We start from the raw sequence: 24,473 nt of genomic DNA on the forward strand, positions 1-24,473 counted from the left end.
TCACCTGACAATGACAGATGACAGACGTCAGTGTCAGTCAACCTGAGCCTACACGCGAGGCGAAGGCGAGGTGTAAGCACGCGTTTGTATTAATTGCATTTCACCGACGACAAGCGAGTGCAACTCGCAAATAAAACTAATTACAAAACTTTTATGTTTCTCCATACTTAGTCTCATTTGTACTTAACGCCTGCACACCTTAGTAAGGTCAGTAACGGCTAATCGTGATAGTGTTTATCTCTAAATCCCCGAGAATTATTTCGAACACGCTGTTTTTTCACTATTTCTCAGAAGCAAACCGACCTCACCGGATGAGTATGTCCTTTTACTTTGTCCTTGGTTGTTTTATACACCTCATAAAACAACTGGTGCCTTCGCGAAGTCGCTACAACTTTTTCTTCTTGTTGCAAACTTTTGTGTAATAAAATTGTGTTTGTTTTCAGTGTAAATACTGCCAGTAAACATGAAAGTTAACAAAAAGTTACTGCCTATAAAAGGGCACTTTTTCCTCTTCAATGCTGGTAAGTACATACATACTTAAATATTCGAAATAATTAAAAAACACTGGATTATTATTTACAGCCTTTAAAGTTTATATTCACTTTTAAACATAAAATAAATAGTTATGTACAAGTTGTGTTTTTATGAGTGTACTTGCATTAGATAAAATAATCACACTTATGATACAAATACACTTTTTTTTAAAGATAGCATAATTCTATTAGCATTCAAAAAAATAATGCTCAAAATTACTAAGTACTTTTAGTATTCCGAGACCAAATTAACGAAAAGGATTACCAGACTTATTAAATGGCCATCTTTTGTTAGTGAGCAAATAAAATATACCTTGCATTGCATTCATTTTATTTGATGCTTTTGGCCAGTGGTTTCTAATATTTTTTTGATCATTGACTACTTTTATTTCTTTATTGTTAGCAAAAACCAAACTAAACATAATTAATGTTTAAATTTAAATTTTGCATTTATTAACTGCTTAGGCTTTTCAGAGCAAGTTTATAATTTTAAATTTTATTTTGCTGACCTTATTTAAGCTTATGTGGACCACTGGCTGTTTTTTGTACATAAATTGTCCCATGTATTTGTTAAATTTCTACTTATGTGAAATTAGGCAGAGATAGGTGGCGCAGGCGATGTTACGGGCATGATGTTAGAGATCACATCACAAATTATTTACACAACATTGTCACTACTTTGAAAAAATCTCCTATCTAAAATCATTATATCAACAAAATTGAACCTTGACATAATATAAATGATTATAAAGTTTACTCAGAAAAATTATCGATTATGAGGTACGAGTTTTTATAAAGTAGTGGCGATATACTTAGTCGAGGTATTAACACAAACTTAATTTTTTATTTACCCATTGATGACTTAAATGCGAGTCTTTTTTGAACATTATACATCCATAAGTTTGAAACAAACTATCTAAGCCAAGCGTAGTGTGGATACTTCAAAAGTTCTTATCTTTATTGCATAATTTATTCCTAACTACATTACTTATCAGTTTGATTTGATATATGGTACAGAACTAGATTGTCCTACTTCATTATCAGAGGTTGGTATGATTAAGCTTAAAATAATAATGAAACTAAATTTTGCTTTTTTAATCATTGCGAGATTCTGTTAGCAACAGCATTGATAGAGAATAAACTTGTAGGGACACAGGAATGCATAGCTTGAGTAACGTGATACCTACGACGGTTATGCACGCCGCAGTAGCTTTCCTCCGGCTCCACTGTCAATACGTGTACTTTGAAATAAATCTAATTGTTGTGTAAAATCGTTTATTCATTTGGATACCATCAACCTCGGGCTCGAGGCGTACACTCAAGCTGCTCAGTAACTATTAGTAACTTGGACGTGATCACAGCAGCATTTCACCTATAGTTACTGGCATAGATACAAACTCCTATCCATTTTTCAGGTTAAATAAAAAAAAAACAGTCTTCAAAGTAGACATTTCTAGTAAATCAAACCTATTTCGCACCTTGAGAATGGGACTGTCATCTTTAAAAATGACACGGAAAGAATTTTAACGCATGAGTAGTTTAATTTTGCAAGCTGACATTATTTTTTTTAGTGACAGTCTTATTCTCAAGGTGCGATTTTTCTGTAAGTACTTACGTAAAATAGATCCTAAGGTGCAAATAACATTGCCAACTCTAGGGTTGTTGAGTAACGTTTTAGTTGAATGCACAAGACATGTTATCATCGAAAGCTGCGCCCCTATCAACATCGACATATCGATATATCGACAGTACAGTCGCCTGCATTAATATTTGTCACAGTGGAGCGTGCAAAAATATCTGACACATCCTACCTTAGATTTATTTTTATTTTTTATTTTTTTTATTCGACTCGATGGCAAACGAGCAAGTGGGTCTCCTGATGGTAAGAGATCACCACCGCCCATAGACACCTGCAACACTAGGGGGATTGCAGATACGTTGCCAACCTAGAGGCCCAAGATGGGATACCTCAAGTGCCAGTAATTTCACCGGCTGTCTTACTCGGTTGTCTTATAGAGTTGTATCAGATATTTATGCATACTTTATTGTATCAAATAATAGTGTTAGTGACTGTACAGTCAGCAGCAGAAGTAGATGATTGTCTGTGTTAATCAAAATGATCTGAACACTCACACTCCCTTATTGCCTTAGCAGTAGAGTAGATCATTTTGAGCACCATAACTGGTCATCCGCTTCTGCTGCAGACTGTACTAGCTACTACGCGGACTTAGGCGAGCTTCTATTACATTATACTAATGCAACTTTATTTCAGGTACTGCACCTTTGGTCCCATATCTGTCAACATATGCTCGACAGTTGGGATTCAGTTCTGCAACAGTGGGGTTAATCTACACAGTGCTTCCTATATTTGGGCTCGTAGCGAAACCTCTGTTTGGTGTGATTGCTGATAGGTTTGTTATATTGTGCTATTTTTTTCTGAACTCTCTGTTGTTTTATAAGAAATTGATATCATAAGCATCATAAGTATTGTACTAGGAATATAAATACTAGCACTAGTAATATATGTATAACTGGGTAGTTGTACTAGCGTTTCAATTCAAACAAGTGAAAACTATAACACATCTACCATGTCAACAGAAATGTGCCCACGAAAATTGATCGGAATAAATGCTCGAATAATGTAATATGTATCCTGTCGCATATATTGAAGAGCTGAGTCAGGCAGATGGAAGGATTTTAAAAAACGATACAGTGTGCGTGCAATACAATTTCAGTTTACTAATATTTCATGCCAACTGTAGCTCATTTCCTTAATATATGTGACAGGAAACTGATAGCGATTGAAACGTTGGTAGAACTACCCAATGATTTTTCCAGACCACTCTAGTGCAATAGCTATAAATACGTATAAAAAAACTTTACAAAGCCTTTAAAATAAAGCCCAGTTTAGACCTGCAAGAAAAATAATGAAAGTAGCGTTACATTGCTGCGTTCGAAGCGTACAGCGCACTGCGTTCCTGATTCGTCGTATTTCTGTTTTGTCGGATTCCTGTTTCGTCGCATTCCTGATTCGTCGTATACTTGTTTCGTCGGAATTATCTATATATAATTAAGTCTATCATGCAGTAAACCAGTATTTATCAGAAAGGAAGATTCGTTTTAAATATTAAATACAAAAGTAGTTACGGTAATTGCATAGTTTCATTTGATATTGAAAATCCGACGAATCAGGAATCGGACGAAACAGGAATCCGACGAAACAGAGGGGCTACTACGAAACTCGTCACGCGCAACTTAAACTGGCTATACCTTCGTACTTTTTTGTTTAGTTGCCAAAAGAAAGAGAACGTGTGTCCAATTTCTGATAATCTACCTGACTAATTAGATTTTTATGAAACTAGCCCAGTTACGGTTCATAGTACTTCATAGTCATATCGCCAGGGACGTAACTATACGAGTATCACGGTTTCAACTATCTTACTGCGACGCCAACATCTGCAATGCATGACGAACGCATTCAGTGTGACATATCCTTTAATCCAGGTGCCAAACTATATCGTATATTTTATCGTTATCTCTCGAATTCTGTCTGTGTCAAGAGTAGTTGCGAAACATATAGGTATGTAGGTACGTATAGAATATGGGCCATAGGTTATTTAGGTAATCTTTACTAATAGTTTTAGCTCAGAATGTAGGTATAACTTATATTATTATACCGTACTGAATAATAGAATAGCTTTTTTCCTAGCGCATCGCATTTTACAATGTATTAAAAGCTATTGAACGGTTGTTGCAGTATACAGTGGTTATATTTAAATTTCGTAGGGAATTAGTGACAAATAGCACTGCACAGTTAACGCTTAATAAGGTAGAGGCGATTTAGCTAACACTTGCATTGAGTTGGAAACTGAACCTTATTAATATCGCAATACGTCACAATTTGCATTGTCATTATTGGAAATACAACTAGCTTTAGAAATATTCTTTGTCAGGTATGTATTCGACAGCTGCTTTTGATTCTGTGGTAGTATGCTCCAATAACTAACTAACTAACTAATTTGGCTCAGGGAACCAAAGAGGGTCTTGGCCTCCGAAACGAGAGCACGCCATCTGTCCCGATCGTGCGCAGCCTCTTGCCAGTCGTCGACTTAAGGGTTAAGTTACAACTCGGAATGGGTGCCGCAAGTTTACCGAGAAAAGTAAAATAACGTTATAAAGCATTCTTATTAAAGAGAGAATTCACGCGGCGGCAGTCTATCCGTTATTGGAGTAGCTAAAATAAAAATATAAAATTGACCTAACTAACTGTATTGGGGCATTTTCACAAAAAAGTGTACCCCTTCTTTTTTTTGGAAAAAATATGGTTTTTCCTACTCAGAATCAAGAGCACAATCGATTCCGATATTTCAAAAAATGTCCCAAACAAAAATGACAGTTTTGTGACGTTTTTTTTATACACTCAGTCACAATACTGACTCATGAAATTTTGTATGAAAAAAATAAATTAATTTTGATAGAAAAAGTACCTAAACTTTTTTTTTAAAACGCCCATTGTCATAATCATTTTGTCAAGGACTCCATTCGACTCCATTTTTACTAAGAAATGGAGTCAAATAACAACGTCTATTAACATTCCAAAATATCTTGCATGAAATCATGTCAATTTTCCTTACTAAGCGATCATAAATGGCGGTTTCACCTCTGATTGGCTGATACGAAAAATCACCACGACTGTTGCTTAACGTTCTCGACGTTTCTATCTACCTACCTACTCAAGGCCATATTTTTATTGAAAAGTATGTATTTGTATTTATTTTTAATGATGTTAGACTTACAATGACCTACTTATCTGATACAGACGACGGCGACGAACTAAGCCTTTTGTTAATGTAACTAGATAGACATCTGGGATTGTGGAGAATAATAGATGAGCATACTTATCTGTGAACACAGTCATTTTAATGCCAGTCATAATTCACACGATGCTTTCTTTTCAGGTTTAAAATACAGAAATCCCTTTTCATACTTTTCCAAATAGTAACTATAGTTAGTTTCTCTGCGATATATTTAATACCGGAGTCCACTACTAGTGTCGCTGTCGAATTGGACTGTGACAACGGCTTAGCTGTCGTCAAAAGCTGCTACCAAGAAGAATACCTCATAGACCCGTGTAAAATACAGACCGTCGCTTCTACCCATGAGGTTTCAGCATGCCACGTACGTATTCGTCCTACCCTCCTGAAGCCCACCATATAAATATTTTGAAAAAAATTGACAAAGCAATTAGAACCTAATTGTTTCGAGAATAAAGTCTAACTGCCGTCAAACTGCCATGGTGCAAAACAATAGAAAAACAAAAGAATTTTTACTTTGTTACATTGTCATAGATTCCTAATTCCCTTGAACTTATTGTGTAACATTCTATTGCACATTGGGCCGCACGAGGCTACAACAATACACTGCATTACAATAAAACACAATAACAAATGAACGTCAACATCACGTATCTAATGAACTATTCATGAAATAAATAACATGAATGAATAAATGGTTTATTTGTATAACATAGGTAAGTTATAGTGATTTTTAAGATTTAAGAGATTGTCTATGTTTTGCCGTTAGGCGTACAAATATTTGTTTTTTTTAAACAATAATATAAATATACCTACTTGAATTAAATTGTTATCTCCAGTTGTTATTGTTGTTTGTAAAAAAGTAATTTAAAAAATCAAAAAACCCGACTGCCTTTAAAAACTAAAAGCAAAAAATAAGTCTAGTGGTCTATACCTAGTGCCATCCACGAAGACGCGTGATTTTGTCAAAATTAGACATTAATGACATTGCAATAAGAACCACGGCACGCGTCATCGTGAATTACTCTACCTATAGAAGAACTCTGTCAAGTAGCTAATTTAAAGTTCAACAGTCGGGACCCCTTACCAAGAATTTTTGATCTGGTTACGATTACCGTAGATTTTTTTTTATTTTACCACTTTCGGCGTGACTGATATGTATATTCATGCTAAATTACAGCTTTCTAGTACTAACGGTCCCTGAGCTTAGCCGCGGACGGACAGACATGGCTAAACTACGTTATGGTTGACTACGGAACCCTAAAAACGTAACCCTCTTTCGGGCAGTCGGGTAAATAGTGCCTTAGTTCGAAACACCTTAGTATTATAATAAATTAGTTTTTTGTTATTAGCAATACGCTTGCTCTACGAAATCTAGATTCTAAATCTAAGTTTTTTTTTTTCAAAGAAAGGTTTTCGATTCGCAAGAGGCCCAGAGGTATCATAAAATATTATAGGTATTTTAGAGAAATATTATGTATAATGGTGGCAAATTATAAAAAACAGTTTTCAATGAGGGTTTTTCGACAGCCGAAATATCGCTAGATGGCGTTAGTGTCGTGAGGTCCGTTTGACATTTCTGTCACGCTTGTGACTGGATAAATATCTAAACGAACCAATCGCAAAAATATGAGCATTTTTCGATTTTCGGATTGTGATTCGCAAGCAAGACTGAAACGTCAAACGGACCTCACGCTCACGACACTAACGCCATCTAGCGATATTTCGCTTGTCGAAAACCCTTAATTATCTTTCCACTATTTCACACTAATTGACAGCACGTATGCAATTTCCAATTATACTGTACAAATAGAGTTTCAACGATATATAACATTGTAGTAAAAATTTAATTATGCTACCAGTTCAAAAGTCAAATCTAACTTTTTTGAATAGAAGCTATGTACAGTCAAGGGCAAAGATATCGATAATGTTAAGTGCATAAAGTCGTGTACACATATTTTTGTAACTTTGGCCGTGTCGATATCTTTGCCCTTGACTGTACGACCAATAATCGCTAATATTTCGAAGTGTGCATGAATGCCTACAGGCATTTCCGTCATGTTTATTTTTTAAATATTGTATCTAATTCGATGTTCACTCAATTTGTAGATGAACTGCGACATGAACTCGCCGAAAATGTGGCAAACAGTTTGCGAGCACTGGCACATGCCCCAGTACTGTTACAGTGCGACCGACAGCATAGAGTACACAGCGTACGTCACCAACGTCACTATACGAGATGAATGCGCATACATAGCCGCCAATAATGTCACGCTGGATGGTAAGTTATTTTGTGAAATTGATTCGTCCTCGAAAAATTTCTGCGGCCAAATATGTGCTTAAAGCCAGTTGTGTTAGAATTCCAACTTGTGTTTTCTATGGTTATGTTTGAGTCATTGTACCGATCATTTGACTCCGCTTGATTAAGTGATTCTCCAATTTCTTCTGAAGCAGCACGTTACGGCCAGCTTAGCTACCTATCTGAAACCAAACAATTTTTGATCTGCTAAAATATTATTGATTATTTAATCGTTCAAAATGCGATAGGTATTTACAGTAGTATATAACATTTCACAACTAAAAAAAAGTATTTTAATCATTCAGTTTTATTGATTTTTTTTAAGGTTTACCAAAACCTTTCTCGCAAAAATATAGCAAAACTATAAATAATGACGTAGACAGGGTGTAAGATAATTAGTGGATATTTATCCTGTGAACTGCGGTTATAGGGGATTAAAAGGACGATCCAAAAAGTGTACTTAGGTTTAGTAAAAGTGCCACAATTTGGACTTGTGGACTTGTTCAAGTTTTTGACCACGGCTACCTTGTTATTACTTATTTTCCGTCTAAATATTGTTGTATGCATATACTATCTGACAAGCATCATCACGTTATTAAAAAAAAAATTGCAAACTTTAATTTTGAGTTTTTGATCGTACATTACAACTTTCGAGCTTTTGCAGTCACTCTTAAAATCCAGTTTAATAATTAATGTTTAAATCAATTTATTTCGGAATTCATGTCTTATAATTTTAACTATAATACACTTAAATCCCACTTATATTATAAATGCGAAAGTATGTGTCTGTCTGTTTGTTTTTTACTTCATCACGTCTAAACAGCTGAACCGATTTAGATGAAATTCGGTATACAGATAGTTTAAGTCCCGGAAAAGGACAAAGGATGTTTTTATCCCGGAAAAATGCATAGTTCCCGCGGGATAGCGATAACCTAAAAGCGACGGAGTCGCGAGTAAAGGCTAGTAACTAATAACTTAAATGACTTAATCATCATACAGAGTTAGTTTGTACTTGTCTTACATCTAAAGTGTTAATATGCATTACTAGAGTTTACCCGCGGCTTCGCACGCGTAAACTATTCGATCTGCGACAATTGAAATTTCGGGATTTTATAAAATTCCCCTGGGAATTCCCAAAATTTATATCGTGGTCTTTATTGTGGTTGTGTTAAGAACAACAGTCCAAAATTTCAAGGCTCTAAGCCCAGCGGTTGAAAATTCAAGATTTTATCCCTATCCCGTGGGAATATCAGAATATAAAGTAGCCTATGTGTTATGCCAGATGTCCAGCTATCTACATACCAAATTTCATCCAAATCCGTCCTGCCATTTTAGCGTGAAGGAGTAACAAACACACACACACACACACACACACACACACACACACACACACACACACACACACACACACACACAATCTTTCGCATCTGTAATATTAGTACGATTGCCTAAATAATATAAAGTGCGCTAAAATAGTCAAATGGTCATTTCAAGAACATAAACAATACTACACTTGGTAGTGTATCTTACAAGATACATAATTTTAGATTATCTTTTTGTATTTTTTTTAAGTTAATTTTGTTAGCTCTACAAAAACCCAACGAGGCTTGAATTCAGTACACTTGACTCACCTTGCCAAGTTTAGGGTTTAAAGGTATAAAATATTGTTAACAACGTGACAAAGGAGACTGTTTTGCTGACACGTTTTCATAGTGCACAATCGCATTTTGTATGGGTAAAATTATAAATTTTATAATAATGTATCAGACTGCTACATGTCGTACATGAAATCAAAAACTGACGTAACTCAAAAAGCCCCAAATTTTGAGTTACGTCAGTTTTTGATTTCATTTGTCTACCGCGTACCGTGATGCACATTTTACTAACATTGCAAGTCTTTTTTGTAACTAACATTATTATGGTGCAACCTATACTTCGTTTTTTTAGCATTAGAATAAGGGTAAACAATCTTGACGAGTCTTTTTATTGAAAAACGTTTAGAAAAATCAGTAACTATTACTAATGATGCCAAAAGGATGTAAATGATCGTATGCCCTTGCTAATTGTTACATTATTTGCTGTGACTTGGTTTTCAAAAGTATTTTTTTTAAAGACACGTCAAGATCGCTTACCTTCTTTCTAATGCTACAAAAACGAAGTATAGTCTGATATAATTTATTTATTTATACTCAGTAATAATCTTTTCTCCAGGGAATATTTACACCCCACATTGTCGCATTGGTGGCGACTATGTCGACATAAACGAGCCTTGCAGTCTAAAATGCGACAACCAAAAGCTGGCCGGTGCGATAGGCGAACGAACGGCCAACATGACGTGTTTGAACAAAACGCTTAACTATCGTCTATGCGTTAGCGATAACTCCACATTAGAGCAGATACCCAAGGACTCCAATAGTGAATGCAAGGTATGTTTAAAGAACTTGATGTTCAATGAGGGCTATCGTTTTTTTGTCTTTCTAGATGGCGCCACTGTTGCGTGAGTTTTTTAAGTGTGGCTTTCAAAGTCTGTTATCACAGGAGTGAAAACAAAGTTTATATTAAAATCATATTTAATACACCTTAAAACCGTACCATAAAATATCGAGCAACCACAGTATTGCGTAGTCCCGTTTTGTTCGGAAAAAAGGGAGGACAAAAGTTTCCGAAAGACAAAACTGTCTCAAAACACAGACATTCATTGCGCGTAACGCATAATTGCCATAATTAATTTCAGGTAATGCAAAATATTCACAAAATTATTCTAATTATAAATAAACCCGCGTAGCTCACCCTAAAACTATGAGATTTGACATTTCTGAGACCTCACGCTACACTAGCGCCTCTAGCGGCGAATTCATACGCTATAGCCCTCATTGGCTATCGGTGTCACGGCAGGACCAGGCAGCGCTGGCTCCAGTTCTTGATCAAGGCAGAGAAAACGCCCACAACGAGGCATGATTCGTTTTTTTTTTTGTCTTTCTGGAGTTTATCATGTTTTTTTGTGTATAATTTGAATTTAACACTGCATTGGTTTTTTAACCAACTTGAAAAAATGAGGTTCTCAGTTTGAAAGGATATTTTTAATAAAAAAGTAAAACCGACGCCAAAAAATTTTTTTTAACTAAAATACATAGTACCTACCGACAAAAAACTTGAAAATGATTTTCTAATTTATTGAATCAGGCGTTACTTTGCGGAGGTCCATATCAATAAGTAGTAGGTAGTAGAGGTCGCGGGTGAGCAAAGAAATTCTTTTAGTTCAATAATTTTCTACTAGCTTGAAGTCGGTGCTTCGATCAGCACGGGCCAGCAGGAGTGGAACTATAGTAGTATACCTCACCATCGTACTTCTGCTGGCTCGTTCTGAGCCACCGACTTCAAGCTAGTAGTAAATTATTTTCAACATTTTTTTTTGGAATCCGTTTTACTTTTTTACCAAAAAATCCTTTATTAATTGTAATGCTGTATTTTTTACTGCAAAATAAATAAATGATATCTCACGTTGAGAACCTGTTTTTTATTTTGATGTAACTGCAGACCTGTATCTGCTGTTTCAGGCGTCGTGTGAGCTTGACCCGAAAACGCCCTGGCGTCTTATGGAGATATGCGAGGGTTGGAACGCCGATGAAGCCGATTCCTGCCACCCTAAGACCAGAGATGGCGATGTGATACCGAGCAACCTTTCCTTTACCGGATACTTGTCGTTGGCAACCACGCAGGCGCTGAAGGAGTGCGTTTACGTTGAAATTAAAAACATCACTTTGCCGGACGGTAAGTAAAGTAGTGAGGTTTCTTACTGTTTGGTCTATTTACTGTGTAATCTTCCGAGGTAAAGGAAGGAAAGAAGAGGATTAATAAGATGCATTAACTTTTTTCTTCAAGACCGGGATCTATTTCCTTGCTGAGATTAAGGTCCCGGTTCGCTACAATCAAATCCATGCTAATAATTTAAATCTGAAAGTGTGTGTGTTTGTATTCCTTCTTTCACGCCGCAACGGAGCAACGGATCGACATGATTTTTGGCATTGAGATATTTTATGGGCCAGAGAGTGACATAGGCTACTTTTTATCCCGCAAAATACACAATTCCCGAGGGAACAGCGCGCGATAACCGAATTCCATGCGGACGAAGTCGCGGGCAAAAGATAGTATCATAATACCATGTTACTTGTATGGCGCATGTCAAAACAGATTAGTTCCGAAGTGTCTAAAATCTTAAATAGATTTATTTTCCGTATAACAAAATGTCATAATTACCTTTACCAATTCCATCGGATATCTAAAATATAAAAAATATATTATTGGTAAAAAGAAGGAGTTGTCCTTCAAATATCGAATTATTATTATGACTGAAGGTGAAAGTTTCCTAATTAACAAAATTCAAAGATACTTTTAAATGGTCTAAAGATCAAAATGACTCTGTCTCATAATACCTAAAATTTGGACTGGGTAGGTACTAAATTTTCGATCGTATTTATAATAAAAATAAGCTACAAAAATAGGGTATATGTATGATGATATATTATTGGATGAAATCCAAGATGATAATGAATTAAGTTATTCATCGCTATATTTATGAAAAACAGTGATTTCGAAATTAAGACATTTTTCCATAGCAGCCTAAGTGCAAGTTTTAGTTATTTTGAGAGTTGTACGAGTGTAGAGAGTTGTCGAGAATACGGTGTTTTAAGAAGAACGTAGGTGTAAGTAATTTCAAATTTTAGACATTTTGAAACTAATCTGTTTTGACATTGCGGCTTACTAGGAACTTGGTATTATGACATTTGGTTGTAGCGAACCAGTAACAGATAAAGTTTTTATGTTTAATCTTCGTAGATTATGCAGTTTTTCTTTTCACTAAAATCGATGACATAGTTCCTTAGAATTAGATAGAACAGATCTTTTTCTTATAGCTTTAGTTAGAGTCCCCCATACTAATACTTACCCATCTAAATGATGGGCCAGGGTGAATATTCTGCCAGTCATTAGTCTCAACATCTTTCCAAGGCCTTGTCCGCACTGCGATTTTTTTCCGCGCTATATTTTTTCACGCGAATTATATTTAGTTAGATCGCTTTACACACAATTTCTTTGCGATTTTTTTTCCGCCTTTGCGGATACCCGTATAAGATTGAATGTGTTACAGAATTGCGAGAAAAAAATCGCAGTGCAGACAGGGCCTAGCGAAATTTAGAAGGTATATGTCGCACGGGGCGGTACTAGAATTACGAACATCGACTCATTAAAGCCCTGTCTTCGACTTCGGGCTTCTAATAGACTCTCGTTCGTAATTCCTTATTTACCGGCCTTAAGACACAATGTACTATATTTCAGGTGCCGTACATTATCCTAATTGTGCGTTCAAAGAGCTGTTCCAGACTTCGTGCGAGATTAGATGTGACAATGCTGTAGTAAGTATTTTTATTTAACTTCACCAGCTATTGTCTTTTATTCCTAATGGTATGCTAAGATGTAGCACACGGGTTTTAAAGCCTAAATAATTGAATAGTCCTAATTTGTACTTACCAGGAAAAAGAGAGAGTTAGTACTCAGCTTATTTAGCCCTTGAACGTCACAAACGCATACTAAAGTGGCAACGAACGAAATTAACTTTCAGTTGGTCTAGTACTTTTAGTCAGTTCAGTAACTTTTAACAAGGTTAGTAATTTTTAACGAGGTTAATAACTTTAACTAAAGTTGACGAACTATTGGAACCTTTAATAGTTTAAAAACACTAGAAAAACACGCTTTTATAAATGCACGTAAAAAAAAAATATGGATCATCATATACATTAACACATAGAACATAGTTTACACTTCAGCCCAGAAATAGAGACAACTTGAACGATCCATAATTTATTTGTTGTTTTTACGTGCATTTATTAAAGCGTGTTTTTCTAGTGTTTTTTAAACTATTAATTTATTTTATACTTTTTGGTCTTTGATAACGCAATATTTACACTATTCAATATACAATAGGTTTGTTACAACCTTGAAACTTGACCGTGTTCAAAGTTCATTACGTGGCCTTTCTCACAAGTGCAAACACGACTATGATACGATTTTCCATCATGAAGTTCCAGTCCATATCTTCCGGCTCCATCATCAGATCAGTTCGACAGTACCATATTATTGTATTGTCATCAGAACTACATACAGCTGCCAATTTTCATTACGCTACGACCCTTGGAAGATGGTTAAATTAGTTACCTTAGATTACATTACTTAGTTAGTTACATATAGGTCAACCTAACAAAAAACCTTGTTAATAAAAAGGTTAGTATCTTGTAAGTAAGTTTACGAACTATTGTAGCTTTTAGCAGGTTCAGTCAGTAGAACTAAGTCGAGCCTCCTTTCTACCTCATCAGTTGAACGAGGTCTTCGTAGCAGCATCAGACAGCAAGGCAAACGAGACACAATACACCAGGCAGTTCTGGCTGTTCTTCCTTCTGATGATCATCAGTTGGGTCGGCATGGCGGTGGTGGTCACGTTCGCGGACGCTATATGCTTTAATATTTTGGGTAACTTTATTTTTTAAATAATATGTGCTCAGTAATTTTGCTAATTGCATCGACATCTATGATATAGACTGCATGCGCACAAAATTTGTTCACAGCGCGGATTTGTGAACCTTTCACTATAGTTTGTTGACGTCTGTGACAGGGGTTGTGTCAAAGTAATATGGATGATTGATGCGCCGCGCGTTTTATTCCAAACAGCCAGTCTAGTGCCGTTAAGTACATTGATGTCGTACTTTGAACTTAAAAAGAAAGGGATAAGTTGGATTAACGAGCGCCTGTTTTTTCTGATTTTATCATCACTCTCATAAAATATATGGCTCTAAAATCAATCAATATTCAATCAATTCATTCGTACCAGTTCTTGTGAATCGGATTCGCACATAGAGGTTGTCCTTCACTCAATCAATTTATTCGTGCCAGTTCTTGTGATCGGATTTGCACATGGACATTGTCATTCACTCAATCAATTCATTCGTGCTAGCTCCTGTGAATCGGATTTGCGCATGGACATTTTCATTAACTCAATCGATTCATTCGAATTGTACATTTCTCACGAATCAATCATCGTGTACGTACATGTACACATGTACGTATCATGTATGTATAGCCTTTATTAAACTCTTGTTATTTTCAGGTGCTAAAGTGTCTCAATACGGCAAGCAGAGGTTATGGGGCTCAGTCGGCTGGGGCATATTCTCGCTCCTCACCGGAGCTCTTATCGACGCGTTCAGTGACGGCGAATACAAGAACTATGCCGTCGCGTTCGTCCTCATGTTCGTATTTATGATGGGTGACGTCATCGTTTCGTGTTTCGTTAAGGTATTTTAATTAATGAATTTATCCAAGCTTTTTTATCCATAGGATCAAGCTGAAATTGATATCGAATACTCAAATCTGCGGTCCCTTGAAGCCCAGAAAAAATCAAACTTCTAAGTCAACGCAATCAAAAGTTACAGTCATTAAACAACGTGTTTCCATACCAATAGCAGTGAAAACCTATAGGGCACTTCCAGTTGTCCTAGAAACTTGAAATTTGGTATGAAGGTAGCTATTATAACACAACCAACTAGAAAATTCTGAAAATCTTTTTTTTATTTCTGTCTGTAAATATTATGACTAATTTAATCTGAACCCTGTCAGAGTAGGGCTCTGCATACAATGGATGTATTAAATCACTTGGAAAAATCGAGAAATATCTTCAAGACACTATTCCCGTTTACATACCTATAAATGTGCACGGAACCCTCGGTCTAAATACATCCCACTCTCAATAACTCGTCTCACGTCTCTCAGAATGAGAGGGCTTGGCCCGTAGTTCCAAGGCGAACCTTGTGTAGATTGTTAACTTCACACACGCCATTGAATTTCGTCGCAGGTATGCTGCCACACCATGTTTTCCTTCACTGTAAAGTTCATGGTGAATTCCCAATTCGCATATAAATTCCTTAAAACTGAAGTGCGAGCCTGGATTCGAATCTCATCTTTAGAGACCGTAGGTCAAACCAATAGGCCACGACGATTTCTGTTTTTTTTTTTTTATCAAAATCTTATTTTGCAGATTGAGTCTACAAAAATGTCAGTCAGTATCTTAGCTGACGTTGGGACGCTGCTTACCTCGCTGCCGACCGTGATATTTTTCCTGTGGACCATAGCCGTAGGCTTGTGCACCGGTTTGCTTTGGCAATTCCTCTTCTGGCATCTGGAAGACATAATGAAGCTCAACTGCAATGGATCGGACTACATTAAAACGTTGCAAGGGCTTGTCAGTGCAATACAGACATTTTGTGGGGAGATACCGTTCATGTTTGTGTCTGGTGAGTAATATACATAAATATACCCTTGTTTGTTCCCGTACAGTGGGGGTAGGAAAACCTTTGTCAATTATTAAATTGATTCCTTTACAAAGTCATAGACTCTTAGTACGTTTTGAAACCAAAGTACTAAGTAGACAAGTGCATATCAAATTATACTTACTTGACATGATAACAAGGGTCAAAATAGTATACACCTCTAACATATATCTAGTTTCATATCAATACAAAACCTTTTTAATAAACAACTTCGTAAAAGTTTCAATCAAATAATGGTCAGTGTTTGTCAGTGCCAAGGTGTAGTGGTAGGGTTGCTATGGTCATCTGATTATGTTTAGCAGGTTGACAGGTTGACGCAGTATGTCCTACTCAATCGGTAAAGCAGATTGGCGGTCATACTGAGCAGAGGAAAATAGATCTCAGGGTGACGAACCTTTTTTACTCCGACTGTACACTACTATCTTATACAACCAGCACTGGTAGGGGCCAAGTTATTTCCTGTAGGTTAACCGCCGTAAGCAAGACCTGCAGTACAACCTTGTCTCAGCAAGCTATCGTTATTTTCATCAAGGAAGCCACCGGGATACTATGTTTATTGTGGAAAGATTCTACTGCCGGTCGGGCTTACAGGGGTTTACCTGTAGTTCAATTATGTACTCGCGCTTTGCCGGCCGCTGCTGGGGCGCACTCACTTCGCTCGCTCGGCTCGCGCGTTGTAGTCTCAATTGTAGTACCCAACACTGTTTGCTTCGCTGGCCATCGTACCTAATTTTCCGGAACCTGCTGAAGTACGTAACATTAAAAGTCAACCAGTTTCATTACCGAAATCACTTTGCAGTAGGATGTTGTAGCCGATCATTATTATTTTCTTCGCATCAGTGTTGCTGCTATCGATAATATCGTTTAAAAAAAGGCCAATACTATTGATTGATGAAAAATAAGTAATACTATTGCTAAAGATCAATCAATAGTATTTATAGTATCGATACTATCGATAGTTTTGCTCTATCCATAGTCGAATATTAGAAAAACCATCGGTTCTATCGATACTATTGATCTTTAGCAATAGTATCGACTTTTTTGACGCGATACTATCGATAGTTTTGCTCTATCCATAGTCGAATATTAGAAAAACTATCGGTACTATCGATACTATTGATCTTTAGCAATAGTATCGACTTTTTTGACGCGATACTATCGATAGTTTTTTTTTATTCGACTGGATGGCAAACGAGCAATGATGGTAAGAGATCACCACCGCCCATAGACACTAGTATTGACCAAGTTCAATAGTATCGCCTTATTATCACTATCGATACTATGATAGTATGAATGATTTTCAAGGCCACGGTAGTATTCTCCTGAGGCCCAACATACTGTCGTATTTATATATTATATAAAAGACGAATCTATCGATTGTTTCGATATAAAGTCAAATTGACGTGGTGTCAAACAATAGAGAAACAAAAGAAATTTACTTTCTTACATTGTAATAGGTCTGTAATTCCCTTGAACTTATTGTGTACATTCTATTGCACATTGGGCCGCGCGAGGCTATCACGATACCATCGATAGACTGTCGCTATCGCAACAATACTACTTCGCATGCGTTGGTCGTCAGATTAATATCAAATTTAATTTATGCCATTTTTATTCTCATTATTTGCATTTTTTTTTTATTTCCAGGATATATACTAAAGCGTCTAGGCCACGTCAACATGATGAGTCTAGTTCTCTTCGCTTTCGGCGTGCGTTTCATCCTCTACTCGCTTCTGACCAATCCCTGGTGGGTGCTGCCCATCGAAATGTTCCAAGGAATAACCTTCGGCATGTTCTACCCAACTATGGCGTCGTACGCAAAAGTAGTATCACCACCAGGCACTGAAACTACTGTTCAGGTAATAAATAGTTTGTACCACGTAAAATACACACATGAGCTGTTTAGTATTTGCATTTCGTCTATTAAAAGATAGCGTATGTAGTCGCATAATTTTCTATAGTCATAATTTTTGTTAGTCATTTTTTTTTGTGAACAACAACCGCTCTTCTCATTAACATTTTATTGAGATAAATATTTCTCAAGGAATTTCATTTCATAATGTAGTTTGAAAATCAAAATTGAGCATTAAAAAAAACATGTGTAAAATTTAAGAACGAAAGAAAGATACATTTATTGACGTGGGACAAAATAAAAAAAAACAAGAATTTAAAAAAAATCACGAAATGTCACGGAATGGTCCCAAATCAGCAAGCTGCCGGTCTTGCGAACGTCGCTGACCCTCCTTTGCGACCAGTATGGGTATTAGCGGGATGGACTTTTCACTTGTAGTTTTGTTTGACAGGGTTTAACCGGTGCCATCTTTGAAGGCATCGGCACTTCCCTGGGAAGCTTCATCGGTGGCCGTCTATACGAGACTTACGGTGGCTGGAACACCTTCCAATGGTTCGGTATCAGCTCTCTGATCTTCTGCGTGATCCATGTTGTCGTCCAGTACTTCCTGAGGGACCGGGCCGGCCATGTCGGACTCACGCAAGGTAAAGACAACGAGGAATCGTAAGGGGTTAATCCTAGTAAGGCAAATTGAAAACGATGGACGGAATAGTTTATTATTTATCACTATATATACAATGTGCCTTCAAAATCTACGGGAATACTTCAGCAGGTTTTCGATTGACTGAACATAATTGTAAGGAACTAAAAGAATTTCCTTGCTCACCCGCGACCTTACGATAGCTAAGCTTATGCAAAATATGCGTGTTCATGCAGTTGCTCCATCTCCACACTGTAAGAACACACACAAATCACACAAACCCATCTATCACCACCACCACACTACACTGACGCGTTTCGAACTCAACCAGAGCTCATCAGAGTGACACAACCGTACACCATGCTACCAGTTGTTAGGCTACGTGTTGGTAGTTGTGTGGTGTCTATTATTATTTATAATTGTAAGGCTCCGTTTTCACCAGAGTGCGCGAGGAACTGTTGCGAGAAATATGTTTTTCATCAACCAATAGAAACGTTTCATCTACCTCGCCTCGCTCCGCTCAGCTGTTTTCCGAGAGATGCGCTGTGCGAGAATACCTATATGAAGCGCTTCTATCGGTTCAAGAAAAACACATTCCTCGCATCACATCCACGCACATTTTTATGCTATATGTTTTTTCATCACACTTGCTCGTAAGGAGTGTCGTAACTGGCAACCCTGCCTACCCAACTTGGTCGCGACCCCCTAAAGGTAAACCAAAAGTATATGGCTATTGTCAAGAGGGCGTTATTGTTCTTATTTATATGGCAATAGTTCAGTATAGTCGGAACAATGATATCTTGACTTGTCTACAACGTTTACCTGTTAGCTCTGATGTTAATTTGGAAAGGTTTTGTAGTGAAAAGTTTCATTCCCCAAGCGTTTTTTTTTTCGGTAGTTTATTATAAACATTATTTATTTTACAATGATCCTTTGAAATGTTGTTGACTAATCGTTTTGGGATTTTTTTGTTATTGTTCAAAGAAGCCGCCACGGTGACACTGACAATCATTAAAATTATTGCCAGTGTAAGAAATTAGTGCCAATGAAATTCCGCAACATGGCGAATAGTCATATATTTCTGGTCAGTCTTTAAATTAAATCCAAGAATATTTTTTGCATATACCGCTTAAGGAAGTTGTTATTTTTAGTTCGTTACATTGGCCAGGTTCAGGTTATACGTCTGAGTCTAAATAAGTACTTTGGCTTAAAAAATATTTGTACCTACGTAGAAAATTTACTGTAATCTAACTACAATTTGCATAATACGTAATTATTATTTTTAGAAATACATTTTAATACTTTTTATATGTATGTATACATTTATTGCAACTTATTTTTCAACCAATTTACCTGTATGCGCCTTTGTATTGTGCGTTTTTAATTTTTTTATTTAGTATTCTATGGAACAGTAGCCCGCCATCCGTTAAAAAACAAACACCATCGTCAATTTTTATAATAGCAATTTAAATGGGACTAATAAGTATGGTAAATAGCGCATGCTAATTGCTAATAATTCTGTTACATACTACATACATAGGTATTTCAAAGACTTAACAGAGGGACAAGAACTTACGCTTAGATTTGTCACAACTTAATACGTATGTTATTAATTACTCGTCACGTTACATGAGGTGCGGTTTATGTAAAATACGATATTCACTAAGCCTATTTCAATAGTATATAATGAGCAGCAACCACAAGTTTTTATTACTAAGCCGATTTATGCTCTGCATATATGAATTTAATTATATCAGACTGAAACACCGCCTATCGTTTTCAATTTCTACACGTTTAAATATGTCAATTGAATTTAAACTAAATATATATGGACCAACATGCAAACTGCAAAGGGTTTGCTTTTTATCCATTCAGTTTGTATTTTCGAGAATTTATATATAATATACTTACTTATTTTAATTCTGTCACTGAAAGTAATGTAGGTTAGGTTTAGTTAAGAGAAAATTGTTTAAAAAATGTTTTTTTTTTATTTCAAATATTTAGATTTCCGATGCTCTCTGATAAACAAAATTTGTGTATGGAAACTATTGTAATCAATCAATCAATCAATCAATCATTAGTTATTTCTGAGAATATGGTACAATACTAATAATGTACATGTAAATATGGTAATGTACTTTGAAATTGAATTTACATGATTTATAATTACCTATACTGATAAAATGTACTCGGAAATATTGGTATTCTGCAAGTAGGTCTGATGGTTTTTTTTATTATTATAAATATTTTGTTAATTGATCATTTTCGTAATGGCTGTAAAAATGTTATAAAAATATTAAAAAATAACTAGGTAGTTTATTCAAAATATTCCAAGATTATTGTTTACGTAGTTTCGTCTGAGAAATCATCTAATGAGTTTTCCCCTAGGTGTAATTTTTTATCATAATTTGACAATTATAATGCAATATTTTGCAAATTTTACCCTTATATTCCAATTAATTAGTAAAATATTTCTTTGGCCAGTTTCTGTATTTTTATTAGGATACTTTTTAGTTATGTATGTAGGTTATATTCAACTTGTAAACATGGTTAGTGTGTTGGATAAAGACTGATGCTAGCTATACTTCGTTTTTTTTTTGCTTTAGATAAATGGTAAACAATCTTGACGAGTCTTTTTATTGAAAAACTTAAAAAAAAACAGTAACTATTACTTATGATACCAAAACCATGTAAATGATCATAATAATATGTCCTTGCTAATTGTTACGTATTGCCGTGGCTTATTTTTCAAAAGTGTTTATCAATAAAATGACACGTCAATATAGCTTACCTTCTTTCTAATGCTAAAAAAACGAAGTATAGGTTACTACGGAACAGATCAGTCTATTCAGTCTCGAGGACCAAATCTAATAGGTGAAAAATTCTTACCTTTTCTACGCAAGATTGGTGAATTATTTATTGCTATGGAAAGTTTTTTTGGTTTCTATTCACATTTGTGCAAAGTAGGTATGAATGTTTAGTTTAAAGCTTGCCCATTTTCACTTACTTGCAGTGGTTGTATTAAGCAAGTTCTTACAAGTGAAATATCGGTAGATGGCGTCAGTATTGTGAGGTTCGTTTGACGTTACGATCTTGCTTACGATTGGCTCATTTAGGTATTTGAGCAATCACAAATGTGACGCAAATGTCAAAGTTGTCAAACGTGCCTCAAGATACTAGGCGGCAACTGGGCTATCACAGAAACCTGGTGTACAAAAATATTGTATAGCATTTAAACAATTTAAGATGCACCTTCTTGCTTCTTGCGTTCCTGGCTTGGCTGTAATGGGAAGTTTTAAAAATCAAAGGACTTTGTAAAACTGCATGTTCCGCTCATAGTTTGTCTCTATCCATGATGCGCCATAATAACTTGGTCAAACCATATTAATTTTTAATTCTAACCATGTTTTTATAAAATGATTCGCCGAATTTGTAGATAGATAGTGAAAAAAACTGTACCTTATACTCGGCATAAGTGAAAAATAAAGTGATTCGTAATATTTACTTAAATAATATTGGCTGTGGTTATTCAAATAATGATGTTACGATTTTTGTACCTATTTGTGCGTTATTTGGAATTTACTTACTTTCTGTTTTTTCCCGCAATTGGTTCGGTGATTTTTGTTTACGTTTATTCTTATCGTTTACACTTTTTTTACTTTTTCGCGCTGTGATTGTTTTAATTTGTTTAGGTTTGTTTTTGCCTTTCAAAGGCCTTCTTGTTAATTTTGCCTTTCTTGCCCCTCTTTTGTGTTGTTATATTGTTTTTTTTTATATAGGTATTTCATCAATGTATGTGCATTTGTGCATTTTCACCACAAATTTACCTCAAAGTTGTGATTTTTTTTCGATATTGTAACAATCGAATTTATTATGGTTTAATTTTTAAGGGACTATGGTAGGTACTTAAAATTGTATTATTTGCCATCAAAAACAATTCAAACCACATGCAGCTTATGTTTCAAAATTACGCTAATGCGTCTTAATAATATTGCAATAAAGTCGTACTTAGTTTACAATTTTTAAGACATAAGCAATTTAAGTATAAGTTTTGATTTTACCTTTAGGTAGGTACATTTTATTATTTTGATATTAATACGTTAGTTCGGAGTTGTGCCCGCGAGTTCCTCTTAAATCCAGTATTATATTAGTAGCTTTATTATATTTTAATAAACATTATCCATAAACAGTAGTGTTTGATTTACAACCTCCGCACAGCCGTACCACCAAATTCTCATATTGTTCACAATATTGTGTCGCTGTCCTTTCGGTTACATCGTCGACGATCACCAGTGTAAATGATGCTTAGATAATCTCCGGTAAATAACAAAAAGCAAGTACATTCCAACATATTTATTGTATTTTAATATTGTGCAAACCAACATTGTTATATTACCAATCATTTTTTTTTTCAGAATTGAACAAGAACGGTTTTCATATATTTTCGAGTAATTCTAACCTTTAAAACAAACAAGTAACTTCTTTTACTCGTATATGTGTGAAAGTTAGTCTGTTATTGTTCGAATGTGAATAAATTAATTAAACAATAGGTTTACTTTATCCTCAATATGGACGGTTTGGGTTTCATATATTTTTTTATTTTTCAGGGGGCTACACTTCAATAATTCGGTACGAGCAGCCGAGCGATATGGTATATATAATGGAAGACGGAACCGATGGCAGAGAGTTACAACTGCGATAGTTACATTAAAAACCAAAAGCTCCATACGTAACTATATGCTCTTAAACTAGTTTGCTAATGTCATTTTAAAGATCGTTTTTTTTTCTTTCTCATTTGAATCGTCAGGAAAACGAAGAAAACCGACGACTCCCGAGCGACATTAACATTCTAGTTGTACTGTAACATTTGGCAAGCTCATAATCTATGGAAGCAGCAAACACTAAAGATAAAAGATAAGTTGGATTAATGAGTTTTTAAGTAGGTAGGTATAGTCGACCAAGAAAGTGCTTTACCAATTTTAATGACAGTTCCTACTTCAGAAATAGAACAATAAGGCTGATAGACTGATTGTCACATTGACTTGTGAGTGCAAATAGGCTTTGACGTTTTAAACGCTGCAAATGACATTAAACGATAAGGTGGTAAAGAAACTTCTTGGTTGACTAAACAACAAATTAAGGGAAATAATAAGTGCAGCGACAAAAGTTTTATTTAGCATCCGCAACGGAACATCTGTTTTTATATGTAAGCAACGGGTTAATAGAACAGCTTCTATTAAACTAATATGCCATCTTTACAAATTATTATGCAAAATCGAGCGATAATTTACAAACAACAAATAATATACCGATAAATATATTATCTTCAAAACTGATTATTTGGAAAGAAAGAAAGAAAGAAAGAAAGAAAGAAAATACATTTATTTAACGCCATAAAAACAAACATAGGAACAAACAGAACAAATAAAGACATACATGACGCTAAACAGGTCCCCACTCAGCATAATGCCACGGCAAGCCGTGGCGCTGATTTTCAGTGAGGACCTTATCTAAAAACTAACTTAAAATAAAAATTTAAAATAAAATAAAACAAATTTTAAATTGTATGGCAACACCGGCTTAAACAGTTCAATCGTGTGCAGTTGAAATGTTTTAAGTCACCGCCAAAAGTATACTTTGCAAATATGAATAATGCATATTACTGTTAAAATGGTTATTTAAAAACAACATGCTACATACTTGACTCCTTAAAACAAAAACACAGGTATTTCTATTAAAAGTATCTTACTTGACTAAATAATACGCCAACCAACAGTGGATACATTTTGAGATCGTAACGTAACGTAATAAACCGAACTCATTCAGTCTACCGCCAATTGGTAAAGCGAAATCGACGTTTCTAGCTTATTAATAAGGACAACAAACATTATGAGCGCCTAAAGTGAAAAAGAAAAATAAATAAAAAAATCCAAGGTAAGATTGAGAGGTGCCTACTTATTCAT

General features: G+C 35.5%; 1 protein-coding gene across 2 annotated transcripts; it reads left to right on the forward strand.

Annotated features, from left to right (window-relative positions):
* Window positions 1–37: 37 nt before the first annotated feature.
* On the forward strand, window positions 38–24,077 carry Sugb (Sugar baby transporter). 2 transcript variants are annotated; one of them, XM_074099278.1, is made up of 14 exons: window positions 38–207; window positions 444–521; window positions 2,806–2,944; window positions 5,492–5,711; window positions 7,457–7,628; window positions 9,858–10,072; window positions 11,204–11,417; window positions 12,981–13,057; window positions 14,015–14,168; window positions 14,803–14,987; window positions 15,727–15,982; window positions 17,666–17,877; window positions 18,322–18,514; window positions 23,118–24,077. In XM_074099278.1, exons 2-14 carry the CDS (start codon window positions 464–466, stop codon window positions 23,210–23,212), a joined length of 2,190 nt encoding a protein of 729 aa, XP_073955379.1. In that variant the 5' UTR covers window positions 38–207; window positions 444–463; the 3' UTR covers window positions 23,213–24,077. The 2 variants fall into 2 exon arrangements, with proteins under 2 accessions (XP_073955379.1, XP_073955387.1); XM_074099286.1 differs by lacking the exon at window positions 38–207 and adding an exon at window positions 214–315.
* Window positions 24,078–24,473: the final 396 nt, after the last annotated feature.

The sequence above is a fragment of the Choristoneura fumiferana genome, chromosome Z, assembly GCF_025370935.1.
Source record: "Choristoneura fumiferana chromosome Z, NRCan_CFum_1, whole genome shotgun sequence".
Lineage (NCBI taxonomy): Eukaryota > Metazoa > Arthropoda > Insecta > Lepidoptera > Tortricidae > Choristoneura > Choristoneura fumiferana.

Bases quoted from the DNA above. Each gene is read 5' to 3' on its own strand.
- Sugb (XM_074099278.1), top strand. From the start codon at position 464: ATGAAAGTTAACAAAAAGTTACTGCCTATAAAAGGGCACTTTTTCCTC. The intron at 2,945-5,491 runs GTTTGTTATATT...CTTTCTTTTCAG, and splicing joins TTTGGTGTGATTGCTGATAG to GTTTAAAATACAGAAATCCC. The intron at 15,983-17,665 runs GTGAGTAATATA...TTTTATTTCCAG, and splicing joins ACCGTTCATGTTTGTGTCTG to GATATATACTAAAGCGTCTA.